The sequence below is a fragment of the Chionomys nivalis genome, chromosome 1 (genome assembly GCF_950005125.1).
Source record: "Chionomys nivalis chromosome 1, mChiNiv1.1, whole genome shotgun sequence".
Lineage (NCBI taxonomy): Eukaryota > Metazoa > Chordata > Mammalia > Rodentia > Cricetidae > Chionomys > Chionomys nivalis.
The window spans coordinates 16813965-16832347 of record NC_080086.1 but is presented as its reverse complement, the minus strand read 5'-3'; the positions used below and the strand labels follow the sequence as shown (position 1 = coordinate 16832347).

The following is an 18383-nucleotide window of genomic DNA, read 5'->3' as shown; positions in this document are numbered from 1 at the left end:
CAAGATTCTTGTCCTCCAGACAGTCATGTGGCTCCTGACAGAACCCTAGACCTCAGGCATCCTGAGTGTGCAATTGGAGCAGTTAAGGAAAGACAGAATGCCAGAGCATAGGAATTGGCCCTGAATGTGAAGAACAGAAGGGGAGGAAGGATGCTGGCTAGGGTCCCCTTGTGTGCTGTTCTCCCTGAGTGCTTGATCACACCCAGTTACCAGAGGCTGCTTTGTGGACTTGGAAGGAGGTGTTTAGCCAGTGTTGGGTTTTCCAAGTTTGCCCATAGCTCCCCTGGGAAAGCCACTTCTGCTCCTCAATCTTCACCTGACTTTTGGCCCCCATCCTGCAGTTCCCAGCTGCGTTCCACTGGAACTTGCCTAGCTAGGCTCTGGGCCTGGCCATGAAGCTGCTCCTCAGAGGAGCCAGTGGTGCCTCTTCTACATAAAGCAGGGATACCACCTCATGAACAGGAAACACTGCCTGGGGAGGTACTGGAGCCCTATATCCCTCCTTCAAACATCAAAGCCAAAATAGGGGAGTACGAGAACATTCTCAGTCTTGACAAGAGGAGGTTGGTTTACTTGTTTGTTGTTTTCTTACCGCGCTGAGAATGCATGGCCTTGTGCATGTTAGGCGAGCGTATTGTTACTGAGCTGCGTCCTTGACCCATGATCCTCAGTCTATATGGAAAACAAAGACCAAAGGAAGAGACTGAGTTGCCCAATGATGTGAATTTGAAGCTGTCAGATCATGACCATGAGCCCCACAACAGAGTCCAATCTGTCTGTACCACGTCCTGCCTCTCCGGTCCCTATCTGCAGGTGCTCTCCCTGCATATATCACGTCCTGCGTCTCCGGTCCCTGTCTGCAGGTGCTCTCCCATCTGTACCACATCCCACTACTTTAATCTCTGTCTGCCATACTATCCCATTCCTTTGCCGATTGGATCTGGCGGAAAGAAATGACAGGACGTGCCAGCAGATTCCATTAAGATCACTATTGTTTGTTTATGATCACAGCATCTTCAGCTACCAGGGTAAAAACCCAACAGGACCTTATTAGAGCTCTCATCCCACTGTTACCTGGAGCTTCTGAAGACATGGTGTCTGGTGTAGAAGGCCTGTGCTCTGACTCTTCCTTCCCAGTAACGTGGTGGCTTTTCTGACACTGGTTACTCCTGGTTGTCCTAGCAATGTGGGATCAGAACCAAAGGATTTTTTTTTTCTTTCTCTGAACGTGCAAGGTAAACTCCCCCACACGGAGAACAAACACCACGTGCCCTTTGTCGTTCCAGACCTGACATGTGCAGCTCCAGTGAGCGTGACCTGGAAGACGACATCCCCCTGGAGCGTGACCTGGAAGACGACATCCCCCTGGAGCGTGACCTGGAAGACGACATCCCCCTGGAGCGTGACCTGGAAGACGACATCCCCCTGGAGTGTGACCTGGAAGACGACATCCCCCTGGAGCGTGACCTGGAAGACATCCCCCTGGAGCGTGACCTGGAAGACATCCCCCTGGAGCGTGACCTGGAAGACATCCCCCTGGAGTGTGACCTGGAAGAAGACATCCCCCTGGAGCGTGACCTGGAAGACATCCCCCTGGAGCGTGACCTGGAAGACATCCCCCTGGAGTGTGACCTGGAAGACATCCCCCTGGAGCGTGACCTGGAAGACATCCCCCTGGAGCGTGACCTGGAAGACATCCCCCTGGAGTGTGACCTGGAAGACATCCCCCTGGAGCGTGACCTGGAAGACATCCCCCTGGAGCGTGACCTGGAAGACATCCCCCTGGAGGATGACGACCCAAACAGCATCGAGTTCAAAATCCTGGCCTTCTACGCCAGACACCATGTCTTCAGAAGCCCTCCAGCTGTCTTCTCACCCAAGCTCTCCAGAACAAGAAGTTTGTCCCAGAAAGCACTGTTGACTTGGTCACCTGATTCATGGACACAGGTGTCAGTGCCTTGCAGAAGCTCCCCCTCCAGTGAAAAGCACATAAGCCTTGGCAAGAAGAAGTCTTCTTGGAGAACATTCTTCAGAGCGGCGGAGAAGGAGGAAGGCCCACCGAGCTCCCCAAAGGAGGTCCGTACTCAAGGTGTTCAGGGCCCCTTCGCAGTAGAGCATCAGAGCGGCTTCCACAGCCAGCCCTGGGCCAGGTCTCTTTCCAGTGTGGAGCAGCGCCTGGAGAGTGAAGGTAGGCTCATGGAGGGCTCTCTCTCACACCCATCTCCTCCCACGCGTGTGCTGAGTGGCCGGCCTCTTCCGACCTACTGAAGACAGGCCAGGGCTTTCCATGTCACTGATCTCCATCATGACCACCCACTTGTCCCAAGAAAGGAAGAAAGTGGGAGTGAATGGTGGCTGCAGAGGTTTTCCGGCTCCGTGACCATAAATACGCTGGCTTCAAGAGGGGAGCACGAAGGGAGGCACCTTAGCCAGGCACCTACTCTTAGGCCAGCTTATCCCTGGAGACCCTGGGAACTGTGTTCACACCTGTATATCGGGTAGATCACACCTGGGAACTGTGTTCACACCTGTATATCGGGTAGATCACACCTGGGAATTGTGTTTACACCTGTATATCAGGGAGATCATACCTGGGAACTGTTCACACCTGTATATCAGAGAGATCACACCTGAGAACTGTGTTCACACCTGTATATAGAGTAATAGAGTATATCACACCTGGGAACTGTGTTCACAGCTGTATATCAGGGAGATCACACCCTTCCCTACTTCTTATGGTTGCTGGAAAGATCAAGTAGAAGAGTCAGTGATTCAAGAATTCAGGAGATGGAGGCAGGAGTTTCAGAGGTTCATGGCCAGCCTTGGCTATATAGTGAGTTGGAGGCCAGCCTGGGCTACATGAGACCCTGTCTCAGAAAACAAACAAACAAAACCAAATGAAAGAGGGAGAAAGAGAAGGGAAAAGAAGGGGAAGAGAGAGAAGAGAGATAGGAGAGAGGAAGTGGAAAGGGGCCTGAAAGGAAGAACATGAATGAGGAAGGAAGGAGGGAGGGAGGGCAAGCAAATAGACAGAAGCAAATAGCTTTTCAGTTGGGCGTGGTGCTCATACCTGTTGTCATCAGGTCCCAGGAGGGAAAGAATGGCCAGTTCCAGGCCATCCTGGGCTACATAGCAAGTTAGAAGCCAGCTTACTGCAACACTGTCTTGAAAGTTAAAAACAAAATACTTTTCAAAATGTAAACCACCAGGCTGGAGAGGTGGCTCAAAGATTAAGAGCACTGGCTGCTCTTCCAATGATCCTAAGTTCAATTTCTAGTACCCACGTGGTGGCTCACAGAAGTCTATATAGTCCCATAGAATCTGATGCCCTCTTCTGGTGTGTTGATGTACATGCAGACAAAACACCACTATACAGAAAATACATAAATTAAATCTTTTAAAAAAGAAAGGCTTTCTGAAAAGGAAAAAAAATGTGAACCACCCTTAAAAAAGGGGGCAAAGGGGCTGGGGAAATGGCTCTGTGGTTAAGAGCCCTGACTCCTCTGCCAGAGGATTGGAGCTCAATTCCCAGCATGCACATGGCAGCTCACAGCTGTCTGTAATTCCAATTCCAAGGCATCTGATACACCAATGCATATAAAATAAAAATAAAATTGATTTTTTTTAAAAAAAAACTGATATAGTTTTCCCTTGCTAAGAAAAAAATTAAATGTATCAAACAAGACACTATCACTGAGGGTTTACCTCCACCACAGACCTCAGCAGAAGCACGGTCCATCTTCCTCCCCACTCCCACCTCAGCAGTACCCCTTCCTGCCAGGCCTGTCCATAGTTAGTCAACAGATGGCAGTAACGGCTCAGTTTTAAAGTACTGCTAGCCTCCTATGTTTTGGGAGTAGGTTCTGCCTGAGGAAGGCTCATACCACTCTGTGACCAAGGGAACTTGATCTAAGCCATGAGGATCCAGGGCCCAGAGGATGTGCAGAATTCAAGGGGCAGCGAGAATTTCTGGCGGGACGTTGCTGAAGGAAACACAGCCTGGACCACACAGAGACCATCTCTCATCCCAGCTCTGTTTAACTCTCTGAGCCAATCCAAGAAGCATCTACTCCCTGAAAGCCAGGGTGGCTGAGGCTGCAGCTTTGCCAAGAGAGAAGGGCTGTTCATTGTCTTCTTCTCCTGTCCCATCCTTCCCAACACAGGCAGCAGCAGTCAGCGCTGGGAGCCTGGAGGCCCCAGGGACTTGACTTTGTGGGTCAGTGTGGTCTGCACAGGGAGACAGGAAGTTTCTGCCATCTTCATCCCCATTTCCTGGAGGAAATGGCACAGCAGAAGTATCACTTGGCTTTCCCCCTACATTGTCTAAAGAAACTGCTCACATTACCCTCTCCCCTCCCAAGGGGGAATAGGTGAAGAAAAAACAAACAAACAAACAAACAACAAAAAAAAAACAGTTTTCAGGTGAGATTAAGAATAAAAGATAAAGCTGAAACAGAGAGTGGGTTTATCGGCCAAACTGTATCTGAGGCTGAATAGCCATATAATACTACGTACTTACCAGAGACCATAGTTTTATGCATGTTTAGACATCCTCAATCTAAGCAGGAAGAAAAGAGAAAGACACAGGTGGCTTTCTAGATTATTCGGTTCACTCTGTGTTTATATTTGTGTATTTACTTATTTGAGACAGGACCTCACTCTGTAGCCTAGACTGACCCCAACCGCTTGACCTATTTCCCATCATTGAGTCTCACGAACAGTCTTCTCCAGTCCAGTGTGATTTGTCTTAGCTGCCCAACAAGTCAACCGTGTCCTGCTCGGTCCGTCATGCTTTCCTCAAGCAGACACAAGCTGATTTGTATCTGATTAGCAATAACAGTCAGGGAGTCTGAGCAGTGTCAACCACCCGGCCCCGAGCGGAAACACACGCTATGTCACTCCCCGGATGACAAAGTCATGAAGAATGAGTTGTGCTTCGTGCACTTGTTCAAAGTCAGATTTGAGTCTGACTTTGTAGCCCAGGCTGGTCTTGAACCCATAATCCTGAAGCCCTGGCATCCTAAGTGCTGAGGTTACAGATGTGGAGCACCACATCTGGCTGTGTCTGTGCAACCTTGTTTACCTATAAGCGCAACTTGAATGCTTTCTATTATACATAAAGGGGAAATTTATGGTCATAGGAGCAAGGAGTATCAAGTTATTGAACACTCTCCTGTGCCCTGAGAGGCTACCTCTCTGAGGTATAAAGGGTGTCCCCAAACATAAATCTAAAAGATAAAAATAAAGGCAGCATGAGCCTTCTGTCAAGTAGTGAGCCATCCCCTTGGTGCTCTCTGGCAAGGGGAAAAGATGGGGGTGTGGAAGTGTCGCTGTATACTGCCCCCTCATCCCAGCCCCACCGGAGAATTACTAGTCCCTTCTGACGAATGCCCCACCTCAAACACAAACTCCTGGGCACAGTTCTCTCATGCTAGGCTGACCTCTTCGTCCCAAGCAACGGGGCAGTCCACAGAGCAGCCCTAGTTCTGGGGATACCCTCTGAGCTGTTCTTTCTTCTTTCAGCTGTAGACCCCAAAGTTGCTTGTATCGCTAACCGAGTGGCTGAAATCGTGTACTCCTGGCCGCCACCAGAAGAGTACCACAACCAGGGAGGCAGCTTCAAGTTCAAAGAGAGTGCCCCAGAGCATCTGTACCTTCGATTTGAAGGTGCTCAATCTAGAACTTGCGATTCAAAGAAAGGTAAGCCTTCCTTGTTGCAGGTGTGGGGTTGAACCCCTGCCGGATACAAGTGTATGGGCATGTGTGTATGTACGCAGCCCAGGCCTCTGTACACTGGGAATCTCAGCCCGCTTTGCAGCAACATGATGGAGACCGTGAGCTCTAGCTGAAGGCATCAGCCCATGGCACAGAGATGCCATGAGCCTGTGGAACCAACACGTCAGCTCACTGCTAAGTCAGAAGAAACGTCTGCTGTGGAGGGAGAGAAGGAGATGTCAGGTCGAATCATGTTATAGTGGTTGTGCATAGAGTCAGAATATCACCCAACCCAGGCCTCGTGGGAAACACCCAGGTTGTCAGACACGCAGTGCGGTAGTTATTTTTCTTGCCATCGTGAGAAAACTGCCTAGCAGAAGCAATTGATCAGAGAAAATATTTATTTTGGCTTATGATTTTAAAAGGTTCCATCCATGGCTGCTTAACCACATGCATTTAGGCAGGGTACAGCAGGGGGCAGTTGTTCATTCTGCAGTCAACCAGGAGGCAAAGAAAGCAAGATGAGGCCAGTCATAATATACCTTCACAGGTCTGCCCTCACTCTCCTACTGCTTCTGGTTAGGCGCTACCTCCTGAAATCTCCACAACCTCCCAAATAGTACCAACAGTTAAGGACCAGCATTCAAAACATGAGCCTGTGGGGAACGATTCCTATTTGATCTAGCAACACCAGGTCTGGCTCAGGAGGTGTTGAAAAAGTGAGAATTAGAAACCAGATTAGCTCAGTCACTGCCACACAATACTAGTGGCTGGGACCACTACAGGATTCTAGAAGTTGTGTGGGAACCCTGGGCCAAGAGAGGAGAACAGAAGGGAGAAGGTTTTGCCTTCCTTCATCATTGACCTTCCTCTCAACTCTCTCTCCCCAACCTCTAGTAGAGGGTATAAAGATGGTGACCAAGTGGTTCCTGGGCCTGTAGCATCGTGAAGGACAATGCAAAAGTCCACAAAGGCATCAGTGTCTCAGATCCCCAAACAGGGCTGGGGCTTTATCCACTGTCTGCTGCACATCTGAAACTAAACACTGCCACAGGGCTCTGAGCGAGGAGCTGTCCATGCATGCCAGAAAGAAAGCGCTAGGGCTTTGTGGCCCTCCCAAGTGTGCCTGGGAGGTGGAAAGTGATATCCTCAGACAGCTAAAGCCAAGGCGCCCCCCTCCCCTCCCTGCATGCGGAAGGAATCCAGGACTCGGGTACAGCATCTTTCCAGGAGACTGCACCCAGGGCTGTGGAGATTTATGCCTGTTTGCTCCCAGGCATTGTGAGTCCCAGGTTAGCCACTCTCCCCGCTCCCCTCCTTCCTACACCTTCCTGGGCTTTGCTCCATTAATTCCCCGGCCTCCCGCGCCGCTAGCCAAGATAAACATGTGGGTCCCACATCGCTTCGGAGACTGGGCTGTAAGTCAGAAACTCGATTCCCTCGGTAACTGACATTTCTCTGTTTGGATTCTGTTCTGCAGTGGTGATCATTTTCACCGTTATGTTTACTAAGTAGCAAGTTGTGAGAAAAGCCATCCTAGCCCAGGCCAACCATAGCCTTGCTTTGTCCAGCTGCCCTTTCATCCAGGAGAACTCGGGAATTTGTTCATTTCGTTCCCATGTACCCCACCTTATTGTCGAGACATGGAATACAGGGTATAAACTTCAATCACATAAAAATCAACCAAGTTTTTAAAAATGTAAAAAAAAAAATACAAAGGAAAATGAAAAGGGCTTAAGAATGAGATTGGTCCCCAAATGCAGGCCAGGAAAATGTCATTTCACATTTGGGCTGTAAGTTTGGCTCCATGCTTCTGACAAAGGTAGAAATATGATCAGACGTGGGATTTATGGGGCTGGGAAGTTGGCTCAGCTGGTAAGGGGTTCTCTGTGCTCAGAGCCTGAGTTCAGATCACCAGCTCCCGTACGGAGCTGTGCACTGTGGCACGTGCCTGCACCATGGGCTCAAGGAGGGCACAGAAAAGGGAATCTCTGGGGCTGCCTGGCAGTCAGGCCAGCTGAGCTCGAGTTCAATAAGAGCTCCTGTCTCAAAAACTGATCAAGGAAGACATCCGGTATTGACAGTTGGTCCCCATGTGCACATGGGCTTACACACACACACACACACACACACAGAGGGAATTTATATTTAACAAACATACCATCTGCTGAGAAATAGTATGAAAACAAGAAAAAGGAGTGGCTGTGTGGCTCAGTGGTGGAGCATTTGCCTAGAAACCATGAGGCTCCGGCTTTGATCCCCCAGCAAATGTAGTATGGGTAGGCTGTATGTAGCTATTGCTTAGTGGCAAAATAAATAAATTTTTTTTTTTTTAAAAAAAAGAGGGAATCATCTCCTAAGTATCTTCATGGACAGGATTACGTGTAGTGGAACTGATGTCTTCACCTGTGTTTGTACAGTAAATAAGTCATAAGTTTCTCAGTGAGAATTGGGAGGGGAAGGAGGCACTGAGCAAAAAGACAAGGATGGGACTGGAGAAGTCTTGAATGGTGAGATTTATCAACTGAGGATTTGAATGCTTGCTCCTTTCTCCATCCATAACCAAGCCACAAGCGTTGCCACTGGAAGGACACGTTTATTCTTTTTGTGCCTGTCTTGAAAGAAATAACTGAAATTTCCCTCTCCCCCAACAGACGGAGAGGATCAAGTAATAAACAAAATTGTTGAGCTGCTGAAATACTCAGGGGATCAGCTGGGAAGAGAGGTATGGAGTCCCTTGAGCTAACGTGGTTCCTGTCTGCGCCCACGCATTAGGGCAGGACAATGGAATCGTGCACCAGGCTCTGACCCTCGTCCTCTCCGGAGTCCTGGCTTCCACTTAGTCCTAAGTTTTATTTCCCTTGGAGTCTGCCTCTTCACACTGGCAGCATCTCAAAAATGAATCACTTTGGAAAACAGAAGTAAATCTTTTGGAGCCTCCTTGGAATTTCTGGAAACTAGAAATGCAACTGTGTTATTGTAAGAAAAGACATCGGAAAAATGAACATTTGCTGCATAGGTTTATCGACCTCCTTCTCGTCTAATTGAACCTCAGGGGAGTCTGGATGGTTGCAATTGCCCAGCAGCCTGGCTATGCGTCTGATAGTTACTCAAAGACTGTAATCCTCTCTGAAATGCCCCATACAGTTGCTGGACTGTGGCTGCTTAAATCTGTCTTAGCCACTCACCCAGAGAGGCAGGCTAGTGAAGTGTAGGAACCCAGGAACCCGTAGTGGAGCAGTGGAGACCCGCCCTTCTCATTACAAAGTGAGATGACGGTCCATGCGTGACATTGAAGAACAAGCCCATACTGGATTTAGAAGGCATTTTCTTTTGTGCTCATAGTCTGTCACCTATCTCTGGGGTCTGTCAATCGGGATCTGATTTGTAGATTGTTCTTTTGTGGTCAGGACCTGTTGAGAGAAAGTCGGGTCCAGGGCCGATGTGTGTGGGCTTCTGCAGAAGGGAAAAGCTGAGGGAAATGGTGCCCAGAAGATCATGACAAGAAGGGATGAAAGGCCTAGGGAAGGTGCAGAGTGAAAACCAGGGGTATTGGGCCAAAGAGAAGAGAGTGGATTGTGTGAGCTTTGGGAACACTGGCAGGGGCAGAGTGGCCTCAGAACAAACAGGATGTTTATAGCATCGCGCACACAGAGCTCAAGCAGCAAGTCCACAGAGATTCAGCTTCAAGGAAGAGGTGGGAGATGAAATCACTTGGGTAGAATGATGGAAAAGGGATCTGCGGATATTTTTACATGTATTTATTTATTGCATGTGAGTGGGATGTCCATGTGCATGTGTCATGGAATACCACCGAGGTCAGGGACGGGCAGGAGCCTATGTTCTCCTTCCACCAAGGATGCTGGGAGTCAAACGTAGGCTGCAGCAAGTTCCCACTGAACCATTTCACCAGCCTCCCCCTCTTTCTTTATTATTTATTTTAATAAGCAAATACATGTGGGGAGTCTTTCCTGTACCCATTGTGCCCCCAGAACTCCTCCTTTATGTCCAATGCTGTACTGTCATTACACTTGTTTAGAGATGAAATAAATAGATATGAAAAATGGGTAGTGTCCCCAAGATTGCACTGCCGGTGAGAGGGTAGGGCAGAGTGAACACCCTAAGACATCACTAGGGTTCAAATCTCATCCATAACCCTGCCTCTTAAAAAGCACAGAACACTATTAGCCATCCCCACTAGATTGTGGGCCCATGGGTAAGCACCTGGGTCTGAGTCACCAATGACTCCTTTCTGTCCTTGGTGTTTGGGAAGTACCTGAGTGTCAAATAAGATTTTCAGTTTTGCCCTTATTTGTACCAATAAAAGGAATCCGTAGAGCAGGTACTGGGCTCCCCTTGACTCTGTAGGATGCCATGTCATGACACTGCAGTCCAGGGTCCGATAGAGCAGGTACTCCCCTTGACTCTGTAGGGTGCTATGCCATGATTGACACCACATTCCAGGGGCTTCTGACTGTTGCTTCTGATTACAGGAGTGGCCTTCCACGTGCCCCCTAATTGCTTTTCCTCTCATACACAGATGAAGAAAGACAAGGCTTTGATGAGTAGCTTCCAGGATGGGCTGTCCTACTCAGTGTTCAAGACTATCACGAACCTGTTCCTGAGGGATGTAGACACCAGAGGAGAATCAGAAGTCAAAGCACAAGGCTTTAAAGCTGCCCTTGCAATAGACGCCATCGCCAAGCTCACAGCCATCGACAACCACCCAATGAATAGGATGCTGGGCTTTGGCACCAAGTACCTAAAAGAGTACTTCTCCCCCTGGGTGCAGCAGAATGGTGGATGGGTAAGTGTACCCCGTTAAGAAAACGAATCCTCTCAACAGCGTGCTGTGGTCACAGAGTGCTGTGGTGCATGTCTGCACTTAGGAGGCCCAGGCAGGGAGCCTGTGAGTTTGGGACAAGCCTGAACTACATAGTGAGACCTTAACACACACAAATACACACACACACACACTCACACATAACACTCACACACCCCACAGGCACATACACATGTGCCTGCATGCACACACACACACACACACACCACACTGCACACACCCTCACATACCACACACATACGCACCATACACACCAAACACATACCCACTCACACACATATACACACCACATGCACACACACACATACATACCACACTTACTCACACTTGTGTGTGCACACACCCCACAGGCATACAGCACACACAGTCATGCATGCATGTGTACACCCACACCACACACACACACACTCTCACACACATCACATTCCCACACATATAGAAAACACACACACACACACATCTTCTCTGATAAGGGATGGGTGATAAAACTTTATCAAGACAGAGGGAAGACATCTGGGAATCAGTTCTCATGGATTTAGGATACTCAAGTGGCAAGAGACAAGTCCCACCAATTGGAACATATTTTTAGCAATGGTCATCTTCATCCACAAATATTTACTGAACTCCCAGAGGGTATGTCGGGGGAGGGGGACAAAGGGTCAGAGGAAGCAGGAAACGAGGAGCTGGTGAGACAAATGTTTCAGCGAATGTCATTTCTTCTTCCGCAAATGCTGCAGCAACAGAATGCTGCCGGTCAGATACGGGCAGGGGCACTTGCTTTCTCTCCTTGATGCCGACAGGATGTAGGCTGGTCTTCACACAGGGGTCCAGGCTCATTCTGCCATTGCTGCTTAGACCTCAACTGGGACGTTGGAACACAAGCTGAAAAACAGGCAATTGAACTTGCATCTATTTTTGGTGAGGTGAATTAATCACATCAGCTGCCTCCCCTCTGTGTCCCAGCCCTTCCTCCAGCTTTGATCTCTGTTTTCTGAGACTCCCCATCCCCCAAATTGTTCAAGATTGACATCAGGCCAACTTTGAACTTTCCTGACTGGTCAAGGTTAGTCTTAGGAGGACGGATGCTCTCTCACTATCCGTGGGTTTCTGTCCACAAGAGCGTTCCAGGGTCAGCAGGGCACTTGTGTCAACTCTAAGTATGGCCAGAGTGTCCCTGAGTCTTTCTCACAGGCTGGTCTCCTGGGTCTCACAAGAAAGTGTGGCATGCATTCCGCACAGAGCTGAAAAGCCTGCCACTGTCCTCGGTGGCCTCCCACTTAGCTCAGCCTCTGCTCCTTTCTGTGTCGCACATGCACGGCCGCAGGTGCGGGAGAACTAACGGTTAGCAGGAGTGTGCTAACCATTCTGAGAGGAGGCTAGGGCTCTCAACCGCGTCTCAGTTCCCCCTTCTTCCCCTCAAGATCCCATGGAGTTCCTCTGCTGCCCTCCTTTCCTGACCACTGTGAGGGGGCGAGGGGTGAGAAAAGGAATGCCCAGAGATGTAGCTCAGTACAGTGTGTGTTTGGCATGTATAGACCCTGGGGTCAATCCCCAGTGTGTGTGGGGGCGGGGTGAGAGGAGGAGAGGAATGGCAGAATCAAAGACAGGGAATGGAGAGGAAATGAAGAGATTGGAATAAAAGAGAAAGAGAAAGAGGGAGAGAAGGAAGGAAGAAAGGGAGGAAAGATGGATGAAGGAAGGAAGGATGAAGGAAAGAAGGAAGGAAGGAAAGAAGGAAGGAAGGAAGGAAGGAAGAAGGAAGGAAGGAGGAAGGAAGGAAGGAGGAAGGAAAGAAGGAAGGAAGGATGAAGGAAAGAAGGAAGGAAGGAAGAATGAAGGAAAGAAAGAAGTAAGGAAGGAAGGAAGAATGAAGGAAAGAAGGAAGGAAGGATGAAGGAAGGAAGGAGGAAGGAAGGAAGAAAGGAAGGATGAAGGAAGAAAGGAGGAAGGAAGGAAGGATGAAGGAAGGAAGGAAGGATGAAGGAAGGAAGGAAGGAAGGAAGGAAGGATGAAGGAAGGAAGGATGAAGGAAAGAAGGATGAAGGAAGGAAGGATGAAGGAAAGAAGGAAGGAAGGAAGGAAGGAAGGAAAGAAGGAAGGAAAGCAAAACTCAAATTGAACAAGCTGATAAAAAACGTAAGTTATGGAGGGGAGAGGCACAGAATGGGGGAACTTTTTTCCAGTCATGTATTCAATTAAATGATTTCCATCCAGAAGATGTAATGACCTCTTAACAATTTCACAATAAAAAGACAAGAGATTTAATTTTTTTAATGGGCGGTAGATTTGTACACTGTTTCTCCGGGGAGACTATATAAAGAAAAGACACTGGGCATGCCCGTTTCAATGGTGGGGAGACGTAAGTCAAAAAGCTGAAGAACTCTACCCAATGGGATGCTTATGGCAAAGACTCTGTGAGACTGGGAACTGGAACCTCCTTCTTTCCATTGCTGGTTGAATTACGGAACCATGCAGCCCTTGGAGAACCATCTGGCAGTGCTCACAAATGTTACGTAGCATTGTCAGGAGCAGGGTGTGTATAGCCCAGTGGTAGAGTGTATACTGAGCCACGGTGAAGGCAATGGGTTCGATCCCCAGCACCACAAAATAAACAAACAAACAAATAGAGATAAAATAGAGCTACTATCTCTACCCCTCAAAAATGGAAACCATTTTCACCCGAAACATGTCCATAAATATTCATGATAGCCATGAAATCGAATGAACTGCAGCATCCATCAACTAATGAACAACGATCAGCAAAATGAAGCACAGACCATGCAATGGAATATGACAGAACCATAAAAATTAAAAAAAACCCTGACATATATATGAACCTTAGAAAACATTATGCACGGCTGGGAAGACGGCTCAGTGGCTAAAAACATTTGCTGCCCTCAGAGGATCCAAGTTCAATTCCTAGCATCATGACTGCCTATAACTGCAGATACCAGGGTTCCAGTGCTCTCTTCTGGCCTCTGTGGACACCCACACATATGTGCCCACACTCACAGACACACTTGCATGTATGTGATCAAAAAATAAAATTGAAAAAGACATTATGCTAAGAAGCCAGACAAGAATATCTCTTGTTAAATGGTTTTATTTATAAAGTGTCCAAAATAAGCAAATTCATGGAGGCAGAAAGGAGTTTGGTGAGGGACTAGGGCTGACCACTGGTAGGGACAGACTTTCTTTTTGGAGTGACAAAGGGGTCCTAGGGTTCGAGGTAAGGGTTGAATACTAAAAGCCACTAAGTTATGCACTTTAGCAGGAAGAATTTTGTGGTAAAATTCTATTTCAGTAAATATTAAAAAGAAAGCAGTTCTCATTCCAGTAATCAGATAAAAGAAGAAGGAAAAGCAAATGCAAACATTTTATGTAACTTGGCTGCTGGCTCGAGAGAGAAGTGGGTTCAGTCAGAGGAACTAGACAGTCCTTCAGGAGGAATTTGGAAGGGGTGTTCTGAGATTAGAAACTGATGCAATTGCTGAAGGGTGTGTGTGTGTGTGTGTGTGTGTGTGTGTGTGTATATCTGTGTGTTCATGTGTATGTGTATCTGTGTGTGTATGTTTGCATGTGTCTGTGTGTGTTGTGTCCCTCGGGGTTGACTCCAGGACCTCAACATGCTAACACAAACATGCTACATAGTCAGGTGTCCCTCCCAGTACCTGTTTTTTTTCCGCTTGGTTTTTAATCTCTTCCTTTCTTATTTATATGTATTTTTGCTTTTGTTTTTGAAGCAGAGTCTCATGCAGCTCAGGCTGTCCTTAATTTCCTGAACTTTCTGCCTCTACCTCCTAAGTGCTGGGATTTAGGTACTTCCTTCCTTATTTCCTCCTGTTCTGGAGATCAAACCCAAAGGCTTCACGCACACTAGGCAAGCAGTCTGCCCACACACGACATCTGCAGCCCTAGCCACTGTACTCTCCATCCAAATTTGCCTATCCCGGTTGTGATAAACCCTCATCTTAACTCTTGGCCTTAGCTGGGTTTAATCTGGAGGGTGTCAGTTAGGAGACAGCAGAGGAAATGAAGTGAGCGAACTGAGTTTGCCAAAGGGCCAGGAAAGCACTGGGAAGCTAAGAGCCATTGATGAAGGGATATTTACGAACAAACACGAATTGAGGCCACCTAGAGAAGTCTGAGCTAGACCTGGTGATATACACATAATCCTAGCTTTCAGGAGGCTGAGACAGGAGGATAGCTGTGAGATTGAGGCTAGCCTAGGCTACAGAGTGAGACCTTGTCTCATAATGAAAGAAGGGAGAGGAGGAGGAAGGAGTAGAGAAAGGAGGAGAATCCAGGAGGGAGAGGGAGGAAGGAAGCTCTGGGCTCTTGTCTCCATACTGAAGGTTTCCTGAGCTTGCAGCTCACCATTCTCCCTCAGTTACAGTTAGCCCGGGCCGGTACGTATGTGCCTCCTGTCTGTCTCATAGCTCCCATTACTTTACATACATCAAGCATGCTGAGCCAATACTTTTTCAGTAATGACAGGGTCAGGCACAGAAGGGTCAACTCCATCTCCAAACCCTGCTGTGTTAATTAATTTTCTCAGTGCTGGGAGAAAGTGACCTAAGGGAGGCTGGATTATCTTGCCGCACAATTTGAAGGGGTGGTAGTCATGGAACGGAAGGACTCCTCACCTCACATTTTGGGTGAATAGGAAGTAGAGAGCAGACAGGATGAAGGGCCAGGCCACCTTCAGCGATCCACTTCCTCTAGCAATGTCCCACCCCTTTAAAAGTTCCACAACCTTCCAAAAGAGGGTCACCAGCTGGGATTAAGTGTGCAGCATAAGAGTCTGTAGGAGAGACCCTTTGTACTCAAATCACAGCACAAACTAAGCAAGCTTCATCCTTGCTGAGTGAGGAGTGCATTCACACAGTCACTGTGGGCTCCATCGGCGTCAACCCTTCCTTCTTTTGGGGGATCTTAAAAGGGGTCTCAAACTCTTTGCACATTTCAGAGGTCAGCCTGTTAGCCCCGGATGAGTAACAGAAAGCCTTCGCTTTTGGTCTCCCTGCAGGCACCCCAAGGATGCCAGCCACCCTTCCACACCTTCCCCTACTCCAGTCCAGTCTCCCAGCCTGTGTTTTCACTTCAGCAGTAAATCGAACTTTGAATTTTAAGGCTTTTCTTGCCCTTTCTCCCCTAGGAAAAAATACTTGGTATATCACATGAAGAAGTCGACTGAAACATCCAAAGATCTGTCATCTGGAAGGTTCCTTGTCCAACGGCAGTCCTGTGCCCACCGCTCTCGACATAGACTTCAGGAGAGAATTAAAATGTATGCAGCAGATGGAGCCCAAATATTCTAGAACCATCCTTCCCTTTGACTCAAGAGGCATCGGGAGAGGCCTTGCTCTTTCTAGCTCTTAGGACTCAGTAGCATGGACTTTGCGTTGAGGTTATTTGAGCTGAGTCCCCATGGGGGAGTCCATAAGATAAGTGATCGCTTTACCTGTACATGTTCAGAATGGAAACCGTCCCATTTGGTTAAAGAGAAAGTGGTCCATTTGGCCGTGTCTGTTGAGGAGAAACGATAAACAGTGCATTTGCTTACGTTTTTAGTCTCTGGTACTGTTTGTTCTCAAACGACATTTGGGAAAGTCTGTTAATGGCATCGTCTCAAGCTTACTATATATGTCTCTGTTCACGTTAGAGAAGAAACTCGAGTTTCCTATTAGCTAACCCATTTCCTCAAAACCTACTACAAAACCATTTGGTGATCACCCACAGATTTCTTCATGTGACACACTTCCACTCCACCAGGTTTCTGGGATTGAAAGTGGGGCACACACATACCACAGCATGCATATGGGGGTCAAGGGGCAACCTCAGGTGTTGGTCCTCGCCTTCCACCTTGTTTGAAGCTCGGCCTCTTGTGCATTGCATCATACCACAGGCTAGATGGCTCGTGAGCTTCCGGGGAGTCTCCTGTCTCCACCTCCTATCTCACCACCAGAGATGTGCACTGAGACATCCAGCTGCTTAGGTCTGTACTGTGAATTCAAGCGCAAGTCCTCACACTTTGGTGGCTAACACTTTACCCACAGTGCCATCCCCCCAGCGTGGGCTCTGGGATTTTAGTATTCCTGGAGGTAGCATAATGGTTGGCGACTAGTAAAATAAATGCATTGAAAGATCACTGTTAAAGGAGTGTCATGTCAACTGGACCTGGACAGCTGCCTGCAACCCCAGCTTGAGGTGGGAGGACCACAAGTTTGGACCAACCAGACAAACAAAGTGAGTTGAAGACCTTGTCTCAACACCCCCCCTGCACCCGCCCAAAAGTGTTTTCTGTTAAAATAAATATAAGTTATCATAGTAGTATATTGTATCCGTGAAGACCAAGTGTGTCGACCTACACACAAAGAGCTCAGGATGGTGCCTGGGAGCTAATTAGTGTTAACTGGATGCTGTTTCCTACTGTGAGCTGCCCACAGTGCAGCTGAAAGAGCCCCATTTTCTTTTGTTATTGATATTATGACTGGAAAAAAAATAACCACATGAACAGGCATGGTAGTACGCATCTGAGTTTCCAACATTTGAGAGAGGCTGAGGCAGGAGGATTGCAAGTTCCAAGCTAATCTGGTCTACATAGTAAGATCCTGTCTCAAAAAATAATGTAATTACAGGATCTTGCATATTTTTGGATTATGGTACCTTGAATGTAGTCTAACTTAAAATGAATGGATAGATCAAGGGGAAAGGGCCCCATCTGTTACAAAAATGTCACTAACCTGTGTAGCGCATAGAATGACTTCCTCTATTTCCTCCTATGCGTCTAAGATAGAGACACTGAAGACCTCTCCCTGTTCTCTGTCTTTTGTCCAGACATTCCTAACTATTCACAATTTCCCAAATGTGTCCTGCATTCCCACACCTCGGATCCCGAACAACGTCCTCTCCTCTTGGAATGCGCTTGCCTGCCAGCCTCCTTTCCCCAGGGTTCTCCGGATCCAAATTTACTCCTTTATTCCACCCCCGCCTTCCCCGCTTCCCCCGTGCGTCATTTACGGACTCTCTGTTGGCTGCCATGGGGTTGTATCTGGATGTCTTTCCTCGAGAGGGATCCAAAGCACCCTTTCTGTAGACAATGGATTTAGTGCGCTGCACCTTATGAACTGGCAGACGCAGCCTTTTTCAGCAGCACGGGAACTCTCTTGTGTCGTTTGACGTTGCACATCTGACACCAGGCAACTTCTTGGCACATGCTTGCAGACTGTACCCCAGCCTCTGCCACAGCTTGTAAATCAGTACGACTGGCGTGTGGCCCGAGATACACGGAGTCATAACAAACTCTTCCGAGTGATTCCAAAATCACAGACAGCTTCTAGTCAGGATGATGGGACAGTAACTAGATCTCATCTCCTGCCTGAGTCTTCATTTTATTGCAAACAAAATAAATGAAAGAAGGATTTCTAAGACGCGGCAGCGGGTAATGCTGACAGATGAGAGGCAACATTGAGCAGTCTCTGGCTGTACTGAGGCGGGAACGCCCAGAGCCGGGCAGTCTGTCTGAGCAGGAGCTCAGCAAGGGTGATGTGGCTTCAGTGTACAGCAAAGGTAGGGAGGGGAGTAGCACCCCAAGCTGCAGACAGTCCCAAGTCTACAGATGAAGACAGATCAATGTGTACACATGGGAAAATCTCCCAAGGCTTCACAGAGCCTTCAAACTACTGAAAGGAGCATTCCCCAGAGAATTCAAGGAGCCAGGCAGAATGCCAATTTTAGAAATAGGCAGAACACTCAGATTTCTGCTCCGTGAAATGCTTGCTGCACAATGCCCCATTGCCCGTGTGGTAGACAGGTGTGGTGG

General features: G+C 48.1%; 1 protein-coding gene across 1 annotated transcript; it reads left to right on the top strand.

Moving 5' to 3' along the window:
- The first annotated feature begins 1293 nt into the window (after positions 1–1293).
- Bcl2l14 (BCL2 like 14) lies at positions 1294–17740 on the top strand. The gene is made up of 5 exons (XM_057783050.1): positions 1294–2188; positions 5524–5700; positions 8370–8440; positions 10256–10522; positions 17399–17740. Exons 1-5 carry the CDS (start codon positions 1294–1296, stop codon positions 17738–17740), a joined length of 1752 nt encoding a protein of 583 aa, XP_057639033.1.
- Positions 17741–18383: the final 643 nt, after the last annotated feature.

Coding starts and splice junctions, on each gene's coding strand:
- Bcl2l14 (XM_057783050.1), top strand. CDS start 1,294: ATGTGCAGCTCCAGTGAGCGTGACCTGGAAGACGACATCCCCCTGGAG. Junction 2,189..5,523: donor GCAGCGCCTGGAGAGTGAAG/GTAGGCTCATGG, acceptor TTCTTCTTTCAG/CTGTAGACCCCAAAGTTGCT. Junction 8,441..10,255: donor GGGATCAGCTGGGAAGAGAG/GTATGGAGTCCC, acceptor TCTCATACACAG/ATGAAGAAAGACAAGGCTTT.